The sequence below is a fragment of the Falco punctatus genome (assembly GCF_963210335.1).
Source record: "Falco punctatus genome assembly, chromosome: 12".
Classification (NCBI taxonomy): domain Eukaryota; kingdom Metazoa; phylum Chordata; class Aves; order Falconiformes; family Falconidae; genus Falco; species Falco punctatus.
In genome coordinates, this window is record NC_137592.1 from 23,469,665 (window position 1) to 23,491,168 (window position 21,504).

At 44.3% G+C, this 21,504-nt stretch overlaps 1 protein-coding gene across 11 annotated transcripts in view; it reads left to right on the forward strand.

Moving 5' to 3' along the window:
• RPS6KC1 (ribosomal protein S6 kinase C1) overlaps positions 1–21,504 on the forward strand; it is a 205,683-nt gene that overhangs the window by 91,748 nt on the left and 92,431 nt on the right. For 5 of the 11 annotated variants that reach the window (XM_080408440.1, XM_080408437.1, XM_080408441.1 and 2 more), the window contains one exon: positions 1,210–3,850. In XM_080408440.1, the coding sequence (XP_080264566.1) occupies positions 1,210–1,320 (111 nt within the window). In that variant the 3' untranslated portion in view covers positions 1,321–3,850. The other 6 variants (XR_013931480.1, XR_013931481.1, XR_013931482.1 and 3 more) reach the window with 6 other exon arrangements.

The window sequence follows — 21,504 nt, forward strand, 5'->3', positions numbered from 1 at the left end:
GTATCTGTTGCAGTTTGTGTTGCATCTGCTTTCTGAGAGTAAAGTTCTTCTGGAAGTAAAATCTGCAGAAAATAAGTGTCCGTTCTTACTTTCTCCGTGCTGTTGCTGGTTGTATTTCAGCACAAGGCAGAGAGACCCTGGCTGCATTGGTTTCTGCTGGCTTGTGGAAGGTATCAAAGCAGCACTATTCACTGTCACCAAGCTACCTTTACTATGTGACATTATGACTGCAAATCGCAGAGCCATCTTAAAATGTGTAAATGCCTATGTTTATGGATGTGGACTCACTTAGATGTTGAGTGCATTAAGATGTGAATACACATTGTTCCAAGTGACAACGGGGAGAAGTTACCCTATTAGCTGTTGCAGAAAAAGCAAGCAAGAAATCATGCCTTTGTACTGGCTCTAATTGAATAGAGTATAAACAGTTCTCTAAAACCGCAAAATATTTTTATGTGTCTTTATTAGTCTCTTTGGAGTATTACCTTTGCATTCCCTTTTATATGTATTGGTATCTTTAAACAGATGTAAATATTGTGATTTCCTTTTCACATTAATTCAGCATGTGATGTACAACTGAAAAGTAAACGAGGTGCTGAATTTTAGGAAATTTCCATGAAGGCATTATGCTGTTTTCTTTCTTTCACTGGGGTTTTGATTTTTCAGTTTTAGTCCATTTGTAGGACTCTTTAAAACTTTATTTTTATTTTTTAGGAAATAGAGAACTGGCTGTAACATCCTGGTATTTTAGGACCAACTCAGAATTTGTGAAATGGAAAGTTACAGACCCCAATGTAGCTGTAATGCAGTGGTGTGAGCAAAGGTTAACACGAAGTAAACGAAGTGTCCAGAGTTCTACTGAAGCAGGCTCTCGCTGCTGTGTGTCTCTCTCTCTCTCTTTTTTTTTTTTTTTCTAAAATGAGGTTACACTTGAAATGAAGTCCCAGTGTGCAGTGCTTCAGGGAATTGCATGCTGTGATCAGTAGTCTCTGAAGACTGTAACACTGAGACTCAAGGAAAGGAGAGTCTTCTTCCATTTACTGGATTTTAGGAATTTCAAGTATGCTTTCGCACTCTTGAAAGTAATTCATAGAGGAGCAAAACGGTAGGATGTCCCTTACCTTAGACCTTTCTGGAACTTTTAAGCAGTTGTTTTTGTTCTTACTCACTGAATCATATATATATATATATATTTCTTTTTATATCAAGCTTTTGCAGTTTAATCCTGCGGAGCGTCTTGGTGCTGGCGTTGCTGGTGTTGAAGACATCAAATCTCATCCATTTTTTGCCCTTATAGAATGGGCAGATCTGCTGAGATGAGAGATGCATGCCCTCTGAACAAACTCAGGTCAAGTGGACAAGTTTCTCTGGCACAGAAGCACCCCGACTTGCTTCCTTTGGATGTCTCAAACCATTTGGATGTGATGACTAACGAACGGTGGAGCAATCAGGCCAAAAGTGAACACTTTTAACAGGAATCACTGGTTGTACAAGGTGCTAGCTTATTTTTATGGCAACTGGTTGATAGGTGTGTGTAAGTCTTTTCACCAAAGGGTGGTTTGTGATGAAACTCCTGGGCAGCATGTTCAGCACTGCCAGCTTGTCCAGTAAGTAGAAACAGGAATGTGCTGCTGGTGCTTTGTCTGATGGTGGAATTGTCTATAGTCTGTGCCAGTTGGAAGTATATTTTGTAGTGTCAATAGACCATTTCCCTGTGCGAAGTGCAGCTTGGGGGGGGTGGGTGGGGGGTGGGGAGCCGGGGGAGGAAGGAGCAAATAATTTATTAATGGTATATGCTGAATAAAACACTAAAATGCTTTGTGCAAAAGTTGACACGTTAAAAATATGTCCATTAAAAATTAAGAAAGCTGTTGCATAATACTGTGGAATGTGTCTTGAAAATGGCATATCACTTCCCACTGTGGAAAGAGCATATAAAAGGCAAATAATGCTGTCAGTTGTTGTACTTTGTTGGCTGGCAATGTCTATTTAAAACTCTAGACTCCGTTGTGTTTGATGAGCTACATGTTAAAATCACTACAGAAAGGGAAATCTTCTTTTCCTCAGCTGGATAAACACTGCTTTAGCACTAATAAGGAGCAAGAAAACATAATACTAAATAAATGTATAGATTAAAAAAGGAAAAACTCTTCTTTCATCACTGCAGCCACCACTTTATCACTTAATGAACTTTACTTCCTCTAAGTGTCCTATTTTTAGCTGCTACTTCAGGAAAAAACCTTTCTGCTTGTGTTCTTCTGCTTGAGGAAGCTTCTGAACTCTCCTTTTGTTTGTTAATAGTCTTAATAAATCAAAGAAAGCCTTCGCCCACTCTGCTGCTTGAACAGGAAGAAGCCTGGGATTCGCTCATGCCAAATGACTAAGTGACATCTCTGAGCAAACCCTAGTGGGTAAGACTTGGGTGTGAGCCAATTCGCTGACCTGTTTGTTTGTTAGGAAGGTTGGAGAATGGGAGAAGAATATGAGACATGCAGAGTATTTTGCTGTGCACTGCTGTTGCTGCTGAGCAGCCATGCTCGTATGGGTTCCTGACGTACAAACGCGGTACGCTGAGATGCTTGTACATACTATGAATCTATGGGTTTTTTCCTAAATGTTCTTTTTGCTTTCACTTTTTTTTTTTTTCTTCTTCTTTTTCTTCTCCTCCCCAGCTTTATCCGGAGGACAAAGGGCAAATTCCTTTGGGAAAGTGAGGTGACAGAAATGATTATTGAATTTACAACTAAAAAAAAAAAAGTATCCCTCCATTTGTATTTTAGCAGTGTATTTTATGGGCACTCCCAAAAGTGCATCTGTACAGTCTCCATCTGTTAGACACCAGGTCGGTGTATTCAAATAAAGTGGAAAAGGAAAATGCTTCACTTAAACAAAGGAAATCTGGAAACTTTTTTTTCCTTTTTAATTTATTCCACTCCCCTCTTCCCTTTCTTGTGATCACCAGGCCATCAGAGGGGCTGTAACAACACTGCAGGTTGTAACCAGGTCACTAGTATCACTGCCTACGGAGTGCTGTCCAAGATTACATCACTCTCAGAAATTGTGTTTCAACCTACCACCCTGTGGCTTCATAACAGGAACTCCCTCAGGTGAGCCACAGGAACAACTTCCTGCGCCGAGCGGGTCGGAAATCTCTAATGCGGAGACCGAGCTGATCCAGAGCTTCCTTCCAGCACTGCCCTGGCTGTGACTCTGGAGAGGGCTCGTTGCTCAAGGGAAGCCTCCCTTCCCTCGCCACCTGACTCCATCCCTGGGGCTCCCTAGCCTGGCCACCAGATAATGTCATTGCTCATGTTGATCCTCTTGTCCCATTGCATTTGCCTGGTGATAACTGTAGGAAAAATATTTTCCATGTTACTTTAAAATGCTCATTTCTTTAGGTTGTGCCCTTGTGCCAGTTGCAAGTAAAGGCAGGATAAGATAGCACAGGAGCACAGGCTGGTTTCTGCGAGCAGCAGCAGGAAAACACTGTTCTAGCAGAAACCAGATGACCAGTCACTCTCACTGCAAGGCATTTGGTGTAGTTAATGACACAGAAGTATTTCTTTTTCAAGTATGTTAATAGATGGAGACTAGAAGGAATAAAGCACTTGGCAAGACAGCTTGCCCAAAATGAGCCTTTGAGATGCTATGGGTTTTCATAACCTTGCCACTGACTTAGATAATGTTTTAAAGGAAGCACAGTCTGGAGCTAATTGCACAAAGAAATCCTGCTTCTATCTTTTTTCCCCCCCTTCCTCCCCCCCCCGCCCTTTAACATGTATTATGTTGTATTGGTGTTTACATGTATTCCTTTAATAAACAAAACCTTTAAACCTAATTCAGACCTTGGGTTTCTGAACTTTACATTTGGTTCTTGAAGACAATCCTTCCTACCTAATCAATGCTTTTTGTCCGTGGCTTTTATGACTTGAAATGTTCTAGATGCATGCTTTTTGGTGGCTCTTACGAAGCCCTGTGGTGCGCACCTCTATTTTGCTAATTGTTAAGTAGTGCAAAGTCCGTTCCAACTTCCTTCTGTTACGCCTAACGGCTGATAGCAAAACAAACCAGTGCCATTTTGTTCACAGGAATTAGTGAGTCTATGTAAAACACAGTGAAATAAACCTATAGATTTCCATATTCTCCTGTGGGTGGTTGGGTAAGGCAGGTAACGCGCTTAGGGCATCTTAGAGTGGTAATTCATTGCACCCTGATGAACTGCTCTGTAATGTTCTTTCTGTCTTACTAAGAAAAGCTGGGGAGACAAAATGTTTGAAGACTGGCACTGGGTAGAATTGCTGTGAGGTGAGCCAGGGCCCCTGCCCAGACCTACGGAAGAAATCGCATCTCATGAAAAACAAGGGCTGTAACTTTGTTAGCTTTTAATGGATGTATCCACAGCTTCTGTGCTTGTAGTGCAGCTCCTACACCTCCTGAGAGAATCACCTCTCAGACAGCAGTCACTGTCGCGCTGACTCTCCGCGCACCTTTGGGATGCTGAGTTGGCAGGGTTACCTGCGCCACAACATCCACCCCGCTCCGCTCTCCAGTGCTAAACCTGTTCCTTGGTGTGTCCCCGCAGCGAAGGGCACTGGGATGAAGGCGGCTGGGGAGGTCAGCCTTCTCTAAATGAAGCACTCAGCATAACAAGGTACAGGGAAGTGCGAAGTAAACTGCTACAGGATTATTTTTTTTTCCCCGAGTGTGGTGTCATTTGTTTTCTCAAGGACACTGCATAGGAAGCTGGAGAAAGAGAAACTTCCTCTCTGGTGAGATTTATGGTAGGGATTTTAGCGATAGAATGAAAAAGTAGATTTGTTGATTTCTTTGGGTCTGTGCTTTCTGCATGGGCTTTGCTGTGAGCTGCAATCTGTGGTGCCCAGCCCCCCATGCGGCATGAGGGGGCCTTTCCCCCGGCGGCAGCACGTGCTGGTGAGCCTGCCCGCAGCCCACTCGGCCCCGGCTGGGTGTCGATGGCCTCTGCCAGGCTGGAGAGCATCTCTCAGCGGCCCTCGGCTCGCGTGCAGCTTTTCAGCCACAGCCCCGCAGCTCTGACGCCCCAGAGGCTGGTGGGCACCGTTTCTCTGCCTGTCTGCGGCAGCGGCCTGTTGAGCGCTGCCCCTTCCCTGGCCTCGGCGGCTCGTTACCCCCGGACGGCCTGTCCTGGGGGTGCAGCCGGAGATGCCGCTGGGGGCCCTTTGTCCGACCAGTGCCTTTTGCTTCCCTCTGCCCTGCTCCAGCCTGGCAGCCTCCTGTGCAGCGCCGTGGGCCGGGCCCCCCGCGGGCGCCCGCTCTGCAGTGGTACGTGGCACCGTGTCCGTTATCAATCACGTTTAGCGTGTACCCACCAGCAAGTGGCAGGCTGGGGTGCAGCGAGGAGCAGAGCGGGCCTGAAGCTTTGCCCACCCGAGTGCCTGAGGCCTCTCCCTGCAGCCTCCCCCCGAGGGCTGGGCACCCTGAGGGTGTCGCACCTTGGCGCTGCAGGAGGACAAGGGCACGGGGCTGGGGTGCAGCTCCTGCTTACACAAATGCATGTGGGGCGACATGCGAGGAGACGAGATGGGGGAAGAAGGACTTGGCCGAGCAGTGGGGGATGCTGCCAGCAGCAGCGGGGTGGGGGCTGTGCGTAAGGGGCTCAGGAAGCCCCCAGGACAGGGTGCCTTGTGCTGCTCCAGCCGCAGTTTGGGAAGGGGTGGCAGAGCCAACTCCCAGAGGGGAAATGGGACTTGCTTAAAAGGTGCTGAGAAGCTGCTGCTGGCAGTGGTGGTTTAGACTGACAGTGCATGGCCGTCTCCTCTGCAGCGGGGCCGGTGGAGGGCTGGTCGCTGCCTGAGCCATCTGCCTGAGCAAAGCTGGGGAGCCCTGGCACAAAGGTGAGATGTCCTCAAGAAAATGCCAACTTCTGAGCAGGGTGGCGAAGCAGTGGAAGTGGTCCCGCCTCCTGCTAGGGCCGTGTGGTGAAATCTGCACCCCTGCTGTAGGGCAGAGGAGGCTAATCAGGGCACAGCGGAGGATGCTCCAGTCTCCCAGCAGCAGGTGACAGCTTGACATGCTGTCCCAACAGGACTTCACTGCCTTTTGGCAGACCAGAAGCTCTCCTTCTCCAAAGGCAGCTCTGTCTCCATCTCCTTGGCCCAGGGACTCATCAGGAAGGATTAGAGCTGCTGCTGGAGGGCCGCAGTGGCACCATGATGGACAGGAGGGCTGGGGAAGCTTTCAATGCTGGGCAGCAGGGAATTGGCATCCTCTTGGGAAGGCTGCAGGCAGTGGCCTTGATGCTTCGCTGCTGAGATCCCAAGGTTGGCAAGTTTGGGAAAAGTCCTTCTGGGGGCAGTAAGCTAGGCAAGCCAATTGGCAAGCAGCGGAGCTGGGTAGAGATGGTCCAGCCAGGGAAAGAGCAGATGTTGCGGGGGTCAGCGGTCCTCCTCAGCAAAGCCTTGCTAACCTCATTTTGCTTTGCCTTGGAGGCAGAGCTGTTTTGCCTTGGTACAACCTCACCTCTACCAGTTTCTCCCATCCCCTTCCATGAGCTGAGCCATTTATCCCCAGGGTATTTTCTAGGTTTGCCCAGCTGTTGTTGTATCCATTGGCCCCAGTCACAGATTTTCTTGCCGGTTTTGTGCCTTTGGTTCTGCAATGTCACCCCAAAATGCTGAGACCTAGGAGTGGATTATTAGATGCAGCTGTTATCCCCACATACCAATGAAAACAAAGAGAGAGGATTACTCCCACAAAATGAAAGCATGGGGGTCATAAAAGCGTTAGGAAATTGCTTACCCCAGCAGCGTGCGAGTAACGAGAGTTTTATGGTGCCTCGCACAGTGGTGGGATAACGAGGAAGGAGCCTCCATGAGAGAGGCCGGTGCTGCGCCATGATTTAGAGCGTGGCGCTGGCTAGCTCCGCTCCGCTTGCAATCTTGCTTGTGCGCTGTGGTCTGATGTTTGCCAGCTCATAATCTTCCTTTACGAACCAGGCACGGAGAAGAGCTACTTCAACAGCATGGACCACGAGCCAAGTGGCATATATCCTTTCCCCAGACTTTAAAGTATTTTTACATCCTTCCCCGCTATTCTGCCTCCTTGGGCTCCTTCCTTTCCAACCTCATGCCTGCTTTGACCTCAGAGAAGTCCCCTGCAACCAGCCCCTGGTGTCTCACGGTCTCCTGCCAGGCCCAGCAGAGCTGAGACTCAGTAAGGTGAAGTGAGAGGTGAGTTCGTGTGAGAAGGGCCTTGGCTGCTTCAGCTCCTTGCAGGCGCCTTGGCAGGTGCTTTGCAATACTGCAGAGAGTCCTGAGCTAATCGGCTTTCTAGGGTAAAGTAAGCACACAGTGTGAAGTCCCAGCCCCATTAACATCACTGGGAGTTTTCCCATTGACTTTGCTGGGGTCAGGAGCTTACCCTTCAATTACAGAGAGAAGCCAATTTCATGAAAACAGGTATAGAGAGCTTATTTGCTTTCCTACTTTAAGCGTACCCGTGTAGCCCATGTAGTTCCATGTAGTTTCTGTCTCAGTGTTGGAGAAATAAGTTGCTTTTTTTTTCTTCTTTTTTTTCTTTCTTTTTTTTTTTTTTTTTTTTTTTTTGATTTGCTGTTCTGGTGGGTGCAATTAACATGGCTACGCGGTTACTGTCCCTGGCTGGGATGAGGTCTGCAGCTCTTCTCCCTTAGCTTTTGCTGTGCTGCTGATTGACTGTATGAGCCTCCCAGTAAAACAGGGAGGGCATTTTGCTAAGTGGCAGAGCTGGGAAGAGTTAGTTAGCGCCTGCCTTGCGTTTTAAGGCTGTGAAGTCTTTGATGAGCAGCGCTGCACATGCCCCGTTAGGGTGACTGGAGCACAGAGGGCTGAGAAAGGCAGGCATCTGGTTTCCTCATTATTTCTTTTCATAAATAATCCCTTGTCCTTGTACCCTGGACTCTGACAGCATTTAGAACATGCCGGGTGTGTTCCACGCTCCCCCCCTCCTTCAAAACTTATTCATTTGGAGAGCAGTTAAACAATAGGTTTTTGTCTAAATCTTTACCAGTGAAATTGTCAGGAGAGATTTCCGCCCCCTCTCCTGTCTGTCCTCCTTTTGTCTCCTTCAGTCGTTGGGGTCAGGATCCGCCGCCAAACGGAGACCGCAGTTGCTTTTCCAGGCCCCAGATGCCAATATGTGGCAGCATCTGGCTGGTTGGCAGGCGCCGGGGCAGTGGTACTGGCTGTGCTGCTGCCTGTCATGTGGCGGCAGCCCTTGATGGGCGCCCTGCTTCTTTGAGAATATGGTCCCAACCAAGGAAACGGATAATAATTAAATCTACTAAAGGAGGTGAATTATCGGGTAGAGCGGCTGCCATCGGAAGCTGTGCCGAGTCCCGACCGTGGGTGTTTTTTGTCCCCTTCAGCAGCATCTCGTGTAACCTCACCTTCTTGTGCTGTGAGCGTTTCAGGTGCCTTAAGGCATGGAGCTCCTTGAAAGAGAAATACAAATCACTAAAAATGTAGAGATAAAACCCTCTCCTTAGAGGCCATGTGTTTGGCATGGGAAACGCATGATAACAGCTTGCTTTAGAAAGGTGACATTTCCACTGAAGGCTGAATAATAAAAAATGCATTAGACTTTTGTAATGAAGACAGCTTCTGGGACCGGGAAATCTACTGCTTCCTTGAAATATATGCGTGGGAGCTCTCCCTGGCCCTAATGGGTGTCACATGTGGCTCTGGCTACATTAATGTTGCAAGCTCTATTAAAAGGGATTGTTGGTAGCCCTTCACGTGCTGTGAATCAAAGCTGTCTTTCCCTAACTTTGCTTTAGCTCAGGATTGTACGTGTAGACTAACTTGCCCAGGGTTAAGTCACTTTTAATATTAAGATGGATAGAAAGGATTCTAATACGTGGGTTTTTTTTTCCCCTCCCTTTTAATTCAGAGCTTGCTGGTGAAGGACTCTGGAGGGATGGGGAAGGAGGAGACAGCCAGGCAGCTTAAAGAGGCCTCTGAGGGTCATGTTGAGTCTGTGCTATTATGTTCCAGCGAGGAGAATAGCTTTATTGACAGACAGCTGTTTGACTCCTGCAGCCGTACAGTATTTGCTGCAGATCTGCATAAATACTGAGCCCATGTTGACAAATTCCTCGTCACTGCAAGATAGTTAAACCTGCTTGTTTAATCATTTGTGCGCTCTTACCTCTGCAGCTCTGAAAAGAGTGAGCTGCTGTTTTACAATACGAAGCACGAGAAACCTGTAAATGCTCAGAGCTGTTTCACATGAGGTTTTCAGGGTGCCTTTTTATTCAGACCCTCTTAGAAATATAGAACTCTTTTTTATTATGGTGAATTAATTTGTCTTTTTTTTTTTTTCTTTCTAAAAAGTGTGTAGTTTTTGATTTGTAAATAAAAAATCTGGCAAGCTGGCTTTACAATACAGGTAGCAGATCTCTTGGCAGAATTTAGGTCCTGTCTGTGATATACCATCAGCACCGGCCCCGGCCCCTTTAGGGGTCCCACACCTTGGTTTGCAGCACGTGTGCAGAGGCACGTGAGGATGTGTGTTTTGGTTTGGCTTTTCTGGCATGGGGGTATGGAACCTGTGCTACCGGTCACCTCCTGTCTGTAGTTCAGGGGGTGGCTTTTTGACCTCCCTTCCATTTCACAATAATATCTCCCTTCATACCAGCATACTATCTTGTCACATTGTTGGCCTCATCTCTGGAAATATAGTACCTAAAATTAAAGATTTGTTTCTGTTTTGGAAATTTCAAATTGACCTTTGTCATTTAAATAGGGAGAGGGTGGTATAAGTCAGGGCTTCTGCCACACAGTCAATGGGGAAAAAAAAGACATGCCTTTTGAGACTTTCTTCAGACCCTCTTTACAGCGTAGTGTCTCTGCGGTCCTTTCAAAATGGTTTTGGTGTGTGAGTAATGTTCTAATCATCAGGTATATTATTGAGGGGTGACCAAAAGAGAGAAGGTCTCACTGAAATGGGAACCTATTGTTCAGTCAGACAAAAACTTAAAACTAAATTAGAGAGATAGGTCACTGTTCTGTTTATGTGGCAATGAAGGAGATGGACATTTCTTTGGGGATCACATATAAGGCTGTGGATGCTTGAAATCATTGGCAACTGACAAGCTGTCTACGCTATGGCTGTAACTACTGATGGAGCTGAGCCCGATGGTGCTGCTGGTTTTTGAAACTTTTTAAATCAGTTTTCTAGTATGTGCAGGGAAAACCAATGTTATATGACATTTTTACTTTTGAATTACCGATGTCACTGCAAGACCTTAGTTATAATGAAGTTAAACACTTGTGTGATGCACACTTGTGAAAAATCCTGCATCTCCTATGGAAGAACCCTTAGCCTGGTCAGCTATTTCTGATGAGGCTGCAAAGATCAGCATGCAGAAGAAATCAGGTTTCCATTGATTTCAGAGTGTACAGTTACTTTTCTGCATTGATTTAGCCAAAAAAATCCCCAACAACCCAGTGTAAGTATACGGTCTTATGAGTATGGCACAGCTTTGCCTGTTGACCAGGCCAAGCAGCCTTAGGCGAAGTCTTAGGAGCCGTAAGAGCTCCTACATTTCTTGCAAGGGAATTATCTCCTCATCCTCTCTCCATAGATATGCTTCTTGGGTTTTTCCAGTTATTAACCAAGTAATTTATTGAATGCTGTTTTTATCACTCATGTGACAGCAATTTTCACATCTCAGTTATTTCTCAGTCTTTTTCCAGGGGGACTTGGTTGTGACTCGCCTCCTAGCCACTGAAAGGGTGGTTTGCTGCAGAAATTTTGGCTTTCATTTCGTTCAAGCATTTTAAAAACATGTTCCCTTCTTTTTGATACAACCCTATAGCTTGTATGTTGAGGCCCGAGAGTTGTACAAGTTTATGTGGCTAATGAAAATATTTCCAGATTAATGAGAAATCTTAAAAAAAACGCAAAACCTTGAATATAATTAGGAGCTTTGGAAGTAATACAAACTCTTTTGGCTCAGGGCATAAGCCAGCCTTCAGCTAGAAGTGTTTTTAGACAAAAACTTACCTTCTGTCCTTCATCTTTCATCATTATAAGAGGAATAAAAACCTATCTTTACATATAATTAATAAAATATTTCAGTTGTCTGCTTAAATAATTTTTAAGTGCATTGTAGCCATAAAAACCAACAGACAAGTTAGCCTTTTTGGGGGACCAAGGAAAGGTAACTGCAGAGATCCAGCAGAGTCGGTTGAATTTGGAGTCCATCTTCAGAGCAGAGTCAGCAGACCTTCCAGAAGATGGCTGAAAGCAGGTCAGGTTTCTTCAGGTTTCCACCTTTCAGCCCTGGTGTGGGTAGTATGGCTGGTGTCCCCACTGTTTTTCTAAACAGGATTTTTAGCTGTAAGCTAACTCTTTTTTGGAGTACCAGTGACTCTTGCCTGTAGTGTGGCTGGTGTGATCCCCATCCCAACCCAGCATGAAATGGACCTGCTGGAGAAGGACACCAAGCCAAAAGGCTGGTGGATGAGAGAAAGAATCCTGTTCTGTGGTCAGAGAGATACCACTATGTTGCGGTCTTGTACAACCCATGTGCAAGCCTGAGAAAAGGAACATCCCCAGCCTCGGAGAACTGACAGTTCAAACAGCCTCACACCAGAGAGCCTGAAAAAATGGGACTGAAGCCACAGCGTTTGGTACTATTGATCCTGCTGGGACTGGGCACTTCAATCTCTCCTTTAGGTGCTTGGTATTTACCAGATACTTCCCAGCCCAGTGCCATGCTCACCCTAGTAAGAAAGGTACAGATGATTTATATCCACCACAGTTTTCTCACTTATTTTCCTTGCTCCAGAATGATGAAAAACCCTAATGTGCTGCTGTCCGGGTGTCTCTGTGGTGGGATTCCCAGAGGATGACATACAGCAGATTTATCCTGAGCAGTGGGGGACCACAACCACAGGTACTTCGGGGAGGCCACCAAGATTGTTGCCATGTGCACCTCTGCTGTCAGGAAGTCTGAGAGATTTTCTAGCACGGGATGTGACAGGGCTCTTCTGCAGTCATTGGGGAGTGAGCGTTTTCCTTGGGTGTGCGCAGCTCATTTGTTACGAACAAGCTGTATTCCTGCTCTGTATCTGTACGCACAATGCTTATTTATTACGGCCTTTAATCAGAGCTGGGTCAAATCCATCTAAGGAAAACATAAATGTGTTACAATGGATTTTTTAGTAATTAAAATTGTAACTCCTTCTCTGAAGTCTTGATTAAATGACATTAAATGTCACAATGCTGTGAGAAATAGCCATTATCAACAAAAATCAAACCAGGTATAAACCGCAGAAGGAATTTTGCCTGGAGTGGTCAAATTTCAGTGCAAACACAAAGGGTCAACTTGTGACACTTGGCTCCTGTATTCTGCTCGTAAGCATCCCGGCGTATTTGCTTTGCTCTCTCTGTCTTTTTCCTCCTCTGTTCCCCTCTCCATATATCAGTGTCGGGGAGTTCAGACATCACAAGGGCCGGTGGGTTTTTTATTATTATTGTAGTGCCTAATGTGGAATTTCGCATGAGCAACACTCCTTCCTGTCGGTACTTGGAAACTCTTTTGTGTTACGTCCGTCCTTTCTCTGAAGTAATCGCTCAACTATTTCTAGCAATAAAATATTCCTTTCTAGCCCCATCAGATATGTTAGAAAGATTAGTGCAAGTTCTGAAGGCCCTGTCCAGCTCAGTTCAACAAAATCTCCATCAGCTTTAATGTTGTTCTTTTATTTGACTACTGATATCGCCTGAGGACACGGTATAGGAAAAAGGCACCCAGATACTCCCCGGTAGGTGCAAGCTATACACTCTGTAGAGACACTGCACACTGTCTGAGTGACACAGCTCACATGAGGAACCTGCCAAGGACAGGGACATGATGAACAGGAGTCTGTGCGTATCTACATCCTTCTTTTCTATGGTTTTTTTAATTAACTTTAAAAACACTACACCAAAAATTTGCCTAAAGCTTGTTAGGAGACTGGGAATGGGGCCTGCCTCTGCTGTCTGCTGAAAAGGCAGTGCAGATTTTGTCTGTCCACAGCTAGGGACCTGAGGAGGGAAACCATTCTTACTAAGGCAGTTTTAAACCCTTATTTGGTGCCTAAGATGTACTTTTGCAGAGGGAAGGTTTTCCTGAGGTATTTAAACATATACCTGACTAACAATGAGAGAATTCACTTAATTTGCTCCTTGCTCAGCGGCAGACACTACCTGAAGTAGAACTGAAACTCCTGAAAATTATTAAGAAAACCTTAAAGAATGGAAAAGTGATGACCATACTGCTTCCCATGTCACCAGTTACACCAGCTGGAAGTACATATGCAAACGGAACTATTTTCAATGGTTGCTTTGACCTGACTTTGGGAAGCAGGGAGTGAGTCTGTCAGCACTTGCTTGTGGAAAAAAACAACTCTGGCTTTCACAGGGGAACCAGCTCCTCCACGAGGTGAAACGCTAGGGATGAAACCGCATGTTCCTTGGCCTTTCTTCAGTCTTTCTTCATGTGGACTGATACCATTTGGGGAGGCTTCTCCCCACGTGGCGAAGGCTCTGCTGCCCAGGAGGGAGCCGTGCATGGGCAGCTGCCCATGGCACAGCCATCTGACTGTCCCGCTTGCCTTGCTCCACACTGCCGTCTCCTGCAGCTTCGGCTCTAAAAAAAGTTTACTTCACTTTGAGGGTATTTTTGTGCGCTACTTTTTTTTGTTTTGTTTTGTTTTTGTTTGACAGCCATGACAGCCTCTCCTCATTATTATGGAAAATATAGGGTTGGTGGTAATTACTATCTGAGTATGAATGGGAGCAGAAGTGGGCATAGACTGTACTGGCCTTTCTTTGACAAGGTATAACTTTCTTCTAAATTTCTGTGTTAATTAATGCTTATTTAAAAACCACTTTAATTGGCAGTAAACACCTCAACTTTTTGTACTCATTAAAATGCACCCATTGATGTGTGATGGATTTTTTTAAAGCTTAATTAACTTTCTTCCTGTATATATAACCTATAATAATGACAAATACTGGAAACTGCCTTCCCTCCCCCCCATTTTTGGCCCTTCCCGTGATTTTGCTGTCACTTGAAGAAAGGCTATAAAGATGTATCCTCACATGGCCAGGATGGGAGGTGCCCTGGGGACAGTAATTCAGTCCCCCTCAGAGCCCCTGTGGAGACTGGGACAGTGGCCGGGAGCTGTGCAGCTTCCCTGCCTGCCCATGCTCTGTCCTGTGCCTGTGGTTGCACCCTGAGATGCCCACCCTGCCCTCATCCTTCTCCCTTGTGGGCACAAATTACACCCTTCTCCCATCTTCGCTGTTGAAGATCATTGATGATCTTTTTTTTATAAAAAATCCTGTGTGAAACTTTTTCCCAGGTAAGCTTTCAGGCCTGCTCTTCCCTGAAAACTCAAGTCTTTCAATGAACATTGATTTTATGGTTCTTTTGCTGTTTTTTCGTTTTAAAAATAGCTTCAGGTGGGTTTATCTGTATGCATATGTGTAAGTGCCAGGTCAAAAGAACCAAGGAGCCACTAAAAGTGCTTTTCTCTTCCTCCAATTTTCAGCCTGCAGCTAAGCTACAGAGCAGGGTTTAGTGTAAAAATTTCAAGTGCTATGAAGTGAATGATGGTTTCAGCTGTATTTTTTAAGTGCCTCAGCATTTTGGTCTATGAAATTAGACCCCCGAATCACTTTTGAATATGGGTTGTTGGTACTTTTTGCAAGTGTGATCCTTCGCATACAACAGAAATTACCAACAAGCAGAGCACATTACAGTAATTCATGCAAAATATGCATGAATTTACTTGGTTCAGGTATTACACACAGATCATTTGCCAGTTTTCCTTTGCAATTTATGGAATGTTCTTGTTTAACGTGGATAAATCAGAAGGTTTAAAATGGGAAATCTGGTTTGCGAAGGCACCTATACTGACTACATTTTAAATGCATGAAGCAATGATTTAATTTCCAAATGTGCTTCATTTCCAAAAACTTCTACTATCTGCAGCAAAATGCAAACGTGCTTAAAATACCTTGTAAAATGCTCTTCATTCTCCTCTATTCTGTGTGCTTTCTCTAACCTGGTTGATAACTGTAACACTGCCCCGTTCCTTTACCTGTCTCAAGGAGCGATTACTCTGAGCATCTAAGTTCCCCACTGCAATAATAAATACACTGAGATATTCCCTCCTGTTTTGTAAACTGTTGCACGGCCGAGCTAGCACCACTATTTAATGGCCATTGCATATTGTCTGCAGGAACCTGCCACTCTGTGGTGAAGGACACAAATCTTTATAGCCACAGCTCATCATTCAGCAAAGCACTTGCTTTTTGGATGTATATAAGTAAGTATAGTATTTCTCTGGGGGCAACTAATCTTGTTCACCAACTTGTGGGCACTTTTCAGATACCCCCTCTGTCTGGCAGTGTTTGGATAAAGACTATTTATTCCTGGCATTCTTGCTTCTGCTTGCCTGGATTTACTCCTTCCAGCAGGCGGGGATCAGGCCTGTGGCTGTGTATGCTTAAAACTGTGAAGCTTGCTGAGTTTCTGCTGCCGGATAATTTTTCTGTACAGCTTGGGAATAGAACAAACAAGATACACATTTATTAAGAACTTGATTTCTCTCACTTGCTCAAGGTAACTTAATTAGGGTGACAAAATTTAATTATTACTTTAAAATATACATTTTTCTGGCTAAATGTGGATGGCATGCAGTATCTGAACATTAATGCTAACTTTCTCTCTGGGCTGATTTCAAGGCTATCGTTAAAATGCTGCTGCCTGTTAATTTGACCATGTCAATAAATAAAAATGTCCATAACATAAGTGTATGAGGCTAATTAGGATTTTATGGCTGTGTTGTTCAGGTTGATAGCTGTGCTGCCGGCTTGCTAGGTCTTTATGTTTCAGTGATGTACACCTCATTGATGCATAACATGTAACACCTGTTGATGCATTAAATGTTTAGTCCTGGCAATTGGCCCTCATGTCATTTCTGGGTACAAGAGCTCTGTGTAGCAGACTGCAGGTCTCATAATTAGGCTTCCTCGGTCTAGAAGAGCTTTTCCTAAAGGAAAACTTTAAAGCTTCTGTAGTCTCGGTGAAGTTTCCTGAAGTTTGTGAAAAAAACCAGCATTATTTTCTGTCACAAAGGGGCTGGTTTATAGCCACGAGCTGGTTTGGTCCTTGCCTGTGAGGCAGGCACCCCCTGCAACCGGGTGCTGAAGGCTCCAGGCACAGCCGCTCTTTTTCTCCCAGCATGTCCCAGCAAGCGCACAGCACTAGTAATGCTGCCACTTCCTTGGCTTGAGGTGCCATACAGAGACATAGATATTCTGCAGTAAAATCAGTGTTCACTGAATTTAGCCTCACTGTTTTTTAGCACCAAGCCTGCCTGAGAATTGCATCTATTTAATAAGGAACCATGACATAATTTTCTCGTAGGTGGAGTTTCCTGCAAAGTCCAATTAGTTTCAGACTTGGATTTGAAATGTAAAATATTATACCCATCTTACCTTTGTTTAGTTGAATGGCTTTAACTAGATCCACTTGAACGGTTGTTAAAATTTATTGGGTTTAAAGTAGTTGTTTGTAGTTTTCAAAATCCTGTTAATGTCTTGCTTTTATCAGGATTTTGTGACTGTGGATTGCACGAGCCCATTTGACACTGTGCTCAACTAGAAATACTGTCTTTTGCTTGGAGTGCTGGGTCCCAGGCTCAGCTCCACAGCCGCCTGTGTGTGTTAGGAGAGGCAGCCTGTGCTAGTGAAGGGGGCAGAGGCACCTCCCAGTACGGCCAAGTAAGGCTCACCAGGGTTTCATAGCACTTGTAGCCACACACCTTGGGGGTTCTGTTTTGTGGAAGTTCAGCATGATTGAACAGGTTCCTCTGCTTCCTATTATAAGAACGTTAGAAATATATTATATGAATTCTGTTATTCTACATTTTAAAATTAGTAATCATAGTTTTAAAATAACTGCTACTTAACAGGACAACAGTGTTACTCATCAGAAAGAAAAAGCAGGCAAGCAACCCTGCTTGGTATCAAATTCAATAAATGAAACAATAAATAATTCCAGCAGTTTACTCTCTCCACCTCAATCTTGTCATTCTGTAATATTTTGAAGCTTCATTTTTCAGAAAAAAATCATGGTTGCCCTATGAAAATAAAGCTGCTACAGAAGACTGTCCCATTATATTTCTATTGGGTGTAATGGCAGAAGAGAGCAAAGACCAAAGTAGAGAAGAGGGGGAAGGACCTGAATAATTGATTTCAATGAAAGGTAGGTGTATTCTGATGGGGAATTCAGGTTTCTCTTCCTTGCTTTTTGGCAAAAGTTCTCTCCTAAAGGAAAGACTACGTTTTTGACTGTAAAACAATTTGAAGGCAAAAAAAAAAAAAAAAAAAAAGAAAAAGGCTTCTAGTTTCAACAGCAACTCCTGGAATGGTGAAAAGAGTAGTCCTGGGCAAGCTTGTCCCTGAGTTGTGCTTGCCATGGGTGACCTGGTGCCTGCCATAGGAACTGCCATTGACTCTGGGGGCAGTTTGTTGGTAAGACTCTTTTCCTACCAGAGTCATCTGTCTTCTTGAAATGAGGTGTCTTGCCATCTTCATATTTATCTGCACAGGTTACACAAAGTAAGTTTGTGCTTCCCTGTGATTTACTTGTTACCAAGATGTTAACGACTCAAATTCAGAGATTAATTGTATTGATTGCCATGACGGTATGACAGCCCCAACCAGCACCTGATATACCACCAACCAACCCAAATCAAGTGCCTGGCTTTAGGGCTCAAAATATGAAACCCACATCACTTCCTCTGCGAGCTGACTTGTGAAAGTATGATGAGAATTGCTGGATCAAACAGGTCAAGATTGTTCAGGAGCCCAATTTAGAAATCTTGGGGTCTCCAATGCCATTAATTTTTCGTTTTTTTGCCAAAGCAAGCTGGTAAAATTTTTGATTTTTGAAAACTGGAAGATAGTGGTTTCCAGATTCTTCAAATAATCTTAAAAAAAACCCCTTTCCCCCATGCGAGGAAGACAAAAGTAGAAAACTAGAGGAGTGAAAGTTAAAAGCAAAAAACCTTGGATTTTTTACCAAGTAACTTTTACCAAAATGAAAAATTTCTGTAAAAAATTATTTTGTTTAACAGGCCATTTTGATTTGATTATTGTTTTTATTTTTCAATGGCAAGTTATTTACTGTTTTCTTTTCTCCTCATTGTGTGGCCTCAGGCCTTACTAAATGTGCTCTATTCAAACCCTGCTCTGAAGACAGAAATATTAATTTCCACATGGGCTTTTCTATAGAACTCATCACTATGGTAACTGAATGTTTCATAAACATTAATGAACTTATTTTCACTGCACTGCAGTGAGGCATTGGGTGGTAGTATTATCCCCATTTCATGATGAAGAACTGAGGCAGAAAGAGATTAAGTACAAAAGTATTCACTAATTTTAAGTTCCCAATCTGAGATGCATGGTCTGATTTTTCAGAGGACTTAGCTTGTTATCTGTTCAAAGCACAGCTCCTATTGCCTTCGGTTGCAGCTGTGAGTTCAAATTTCTTTGTGCTTTCTTTACTCAGATAGAGACTGCTTTAATCCTGTTCATATACAGCCTTTTTAATTTCTTTCCTCCAAGATAGTCAGAAGTAACTGAAATGTATTAGTTACTGGCCACGTATTCTTTCTACATATTAACAGAAATGACAATCATTTACATAATTGTACCCAAACACCAATTTGTAGCTTTGGTGTTATAACTAAAATAAGAAACAACCTTACCCTAACTTCTGAAAGATTAAAAAAGCATTTGATCTGGTGTAGTTTATTTTTAGTTTTCATGAAAGAGAGTGAAACTCCTGGGAGCCACTTGTTTTGAGGATAACCTCGAGGCTGCTGATGTAGCTACAAAAAGTTAAATTGGTGTTTGGAATCATGGATCTTTATGCAGAGTCACTCATTTAAAAAATGAATCTTGCCATCCCTGAAAGCCAAGATATCAAACAAACTAAATGTATTAGATATATTTTGTTATATGGGATTTTTGAAGCAGGTGAATCAAATATCTTGTTTCAAACACACCTGGGCTTTGGCAAAGTTCAGATTTGCAGTCATTGACCTGCAGACGTCCCCCTACATAGGAGGGGATGTATTAAGATCGTTTTCTGTCTTCTGTCTTTAGGCAGCGGAGCTTTGTAGTGGCTTAGGATATGTTGAAGAGACAGACCTTAATTTGCATCAAAATATATTGCTTGGACTCATGGTTGTCCTCATTCAGAATAATTTTGCAGGGTCCTGTCCTATTCTTTCTTTTAGACCTACAAGATGCAAAAGTTTACAAAGGCAAAGTTTACTCTCAGATCTTTCCCAAGAGATTTACTTCTGGAGCAAATTTTTGTAGATGTTTTTCTGAAGCAGTGGCTTAGAAAGCAAGCACTGACCCCATCTTGACCACAGAGGTACAAACAAGCTGCCGTAATATTGTGTTGTTGAATTTTCCTTCCAGTGCCGAATGAAAGAGAGCTTGCCCTTTTCCTCAAATCTCTCCCTGATCGAGAGATGAGTGAGCTGGTAACTACAATATCCAACAGCTTCACCAAGTTGAGAATGTGATGTCTGTGTAATAATGCTCAATTTTGCACACTTCAAATCCATTAGTAGCAATTACCTTACCTGAGGTGTTTTGAGTTAGTTTTAGCACAGCATTCTTGCAGTTGGTAGATAATGAGCATAATAATGTATACAGCATTTTCAAGTCTCCGTTTTTAGCTACAATAATGCCATTAGGATTCTATTTAGCAAATGTTTGCTTCACACAAAAAGTTAAGACTTTTTTTGTTCATGTTTTCCCCCCTTCTGCTGCTATTGCACCTCCTGTCCTATTCTATGCAGCACTGGATTTTCTGAAAGAGCAGGAAAGTGTTTTAGCCACTGCACTTGTGCAAAGGCAGTGGGGCCTAGTACATTGAGCACAAAACGAGGGTGTGGGAGAGCAGGGTTTTGCTTTAGCCCTGCCCCAGCCTGCTGGGCACTGCTGGGCAAGCTGCATGCCTGTGCTCTGCTGTGTCCTGTTTGCCCAAGGGATTAAGGATGCTGACACTTGCAGCACACCGCAGCAGCTGTCCTGCTCGCACAAGGATGGGCTGCGACTGCTGAAGCTGCTGGTGGACTGCATGGTGGTAGGAGATGCAGGTGGGCTGTGTGGTGGTGAAAGATGCATGTGTTGAAGCACGTTTTTCTACGGATGCTGACTCAGTCATCAGTGCTGTAGATGTACTGCGGCTCCCCTGCCCCAGTGAGCCTTTTTTCCCCTTTCAGAAAAATAATTTATAGTCCATATAGGGAATTACAGCTGAGAGATGCCCAGCTTTGGCCTGGGCAATAATAAGGGGTGGATGGTAAAAGCAAAGGTGGCTGCAGTACATGTTGCCCCATGTCTGCTTGTTTCCAGAAGTCAGTGATGTCAGACAGCTCTTGTTTTGGGTGGAATAATCCTGTCCTTGCCCTGGACTGAGGAGCCAGCCCAGTACACTACCACTACAAGATCCTCTTCACCAGGTAGTCCCTACTGTCCCTGTAGTGATGTAACTATTTTTGGAAAGCTTTGGGTTGGGAGAACCAGTATTCCACCAAGTTTTCCTTTCCTCTGCCAGAAAAATAAGAATTCTAATTTTTGGCTATTATCTGAATCAAATGATACTGCTAAGGTAACCCACCCGGTTTTCTAAGAAACAAGATTTCTTTGGTTTTATCTTTGTAAAGAATTCCTTACTAGAGAATGAGAAAAGGGCTGGGGGGGGGGGGGGGGGGGGGGATATAATTGATGCCTTTGTAGATGTTACTGCTAAGGTCTCTGGCACAGATCATATCAGCATGTTAAAAATAGCTCTAAATTGTTACAGCTCTCCTTTGGTAGTAAACTGACCAAACTCAAGAAGCAAAGAGTATTTGGGCAGCCATACAAAATGTTTTGGGAAACTGATTTCTATTTGCAGTTGGTGTGTTTAGAAACAGACAGAGTAAGAGCTTGGAGAGCCTTTTCTGTTTTAAAAGGGAACATGTGAACATGTCTTTGGCAGATATGCACCTTCTCTCCAGCTCTTTGGCATTTAGATGCTCTTTTGAAAAAGCCAACTGATTCTTCTGGCATTGAATTGATCTTTCTCACCTCTTAGTTGCTCTGGCACACTCACTGCATGCCCGTCCAATGCCTCCTCCTGCTCTCTGAGCACACATTCACAACACTGGTTATCCCATACGTGATGGAAAGTGGTGGAAAGCTGTCCTGGTAACACTCAGCAGGGAAAACTAAGCTGAATTTTAGCACCCCACAGACAAGGACAAAAGGATGGAAAGGCACCCGGCTGCATAAAGATAACAAAGTGCTTCTGGCTGTGGAGTAGGTGGGATGAAGGGGAGCAGAGCGTGTCCCCCCTCCTCTGCTGCTGCCCCTTCTTCCTGCCTGCACCACCTCCTGGCCCCTTCAGCT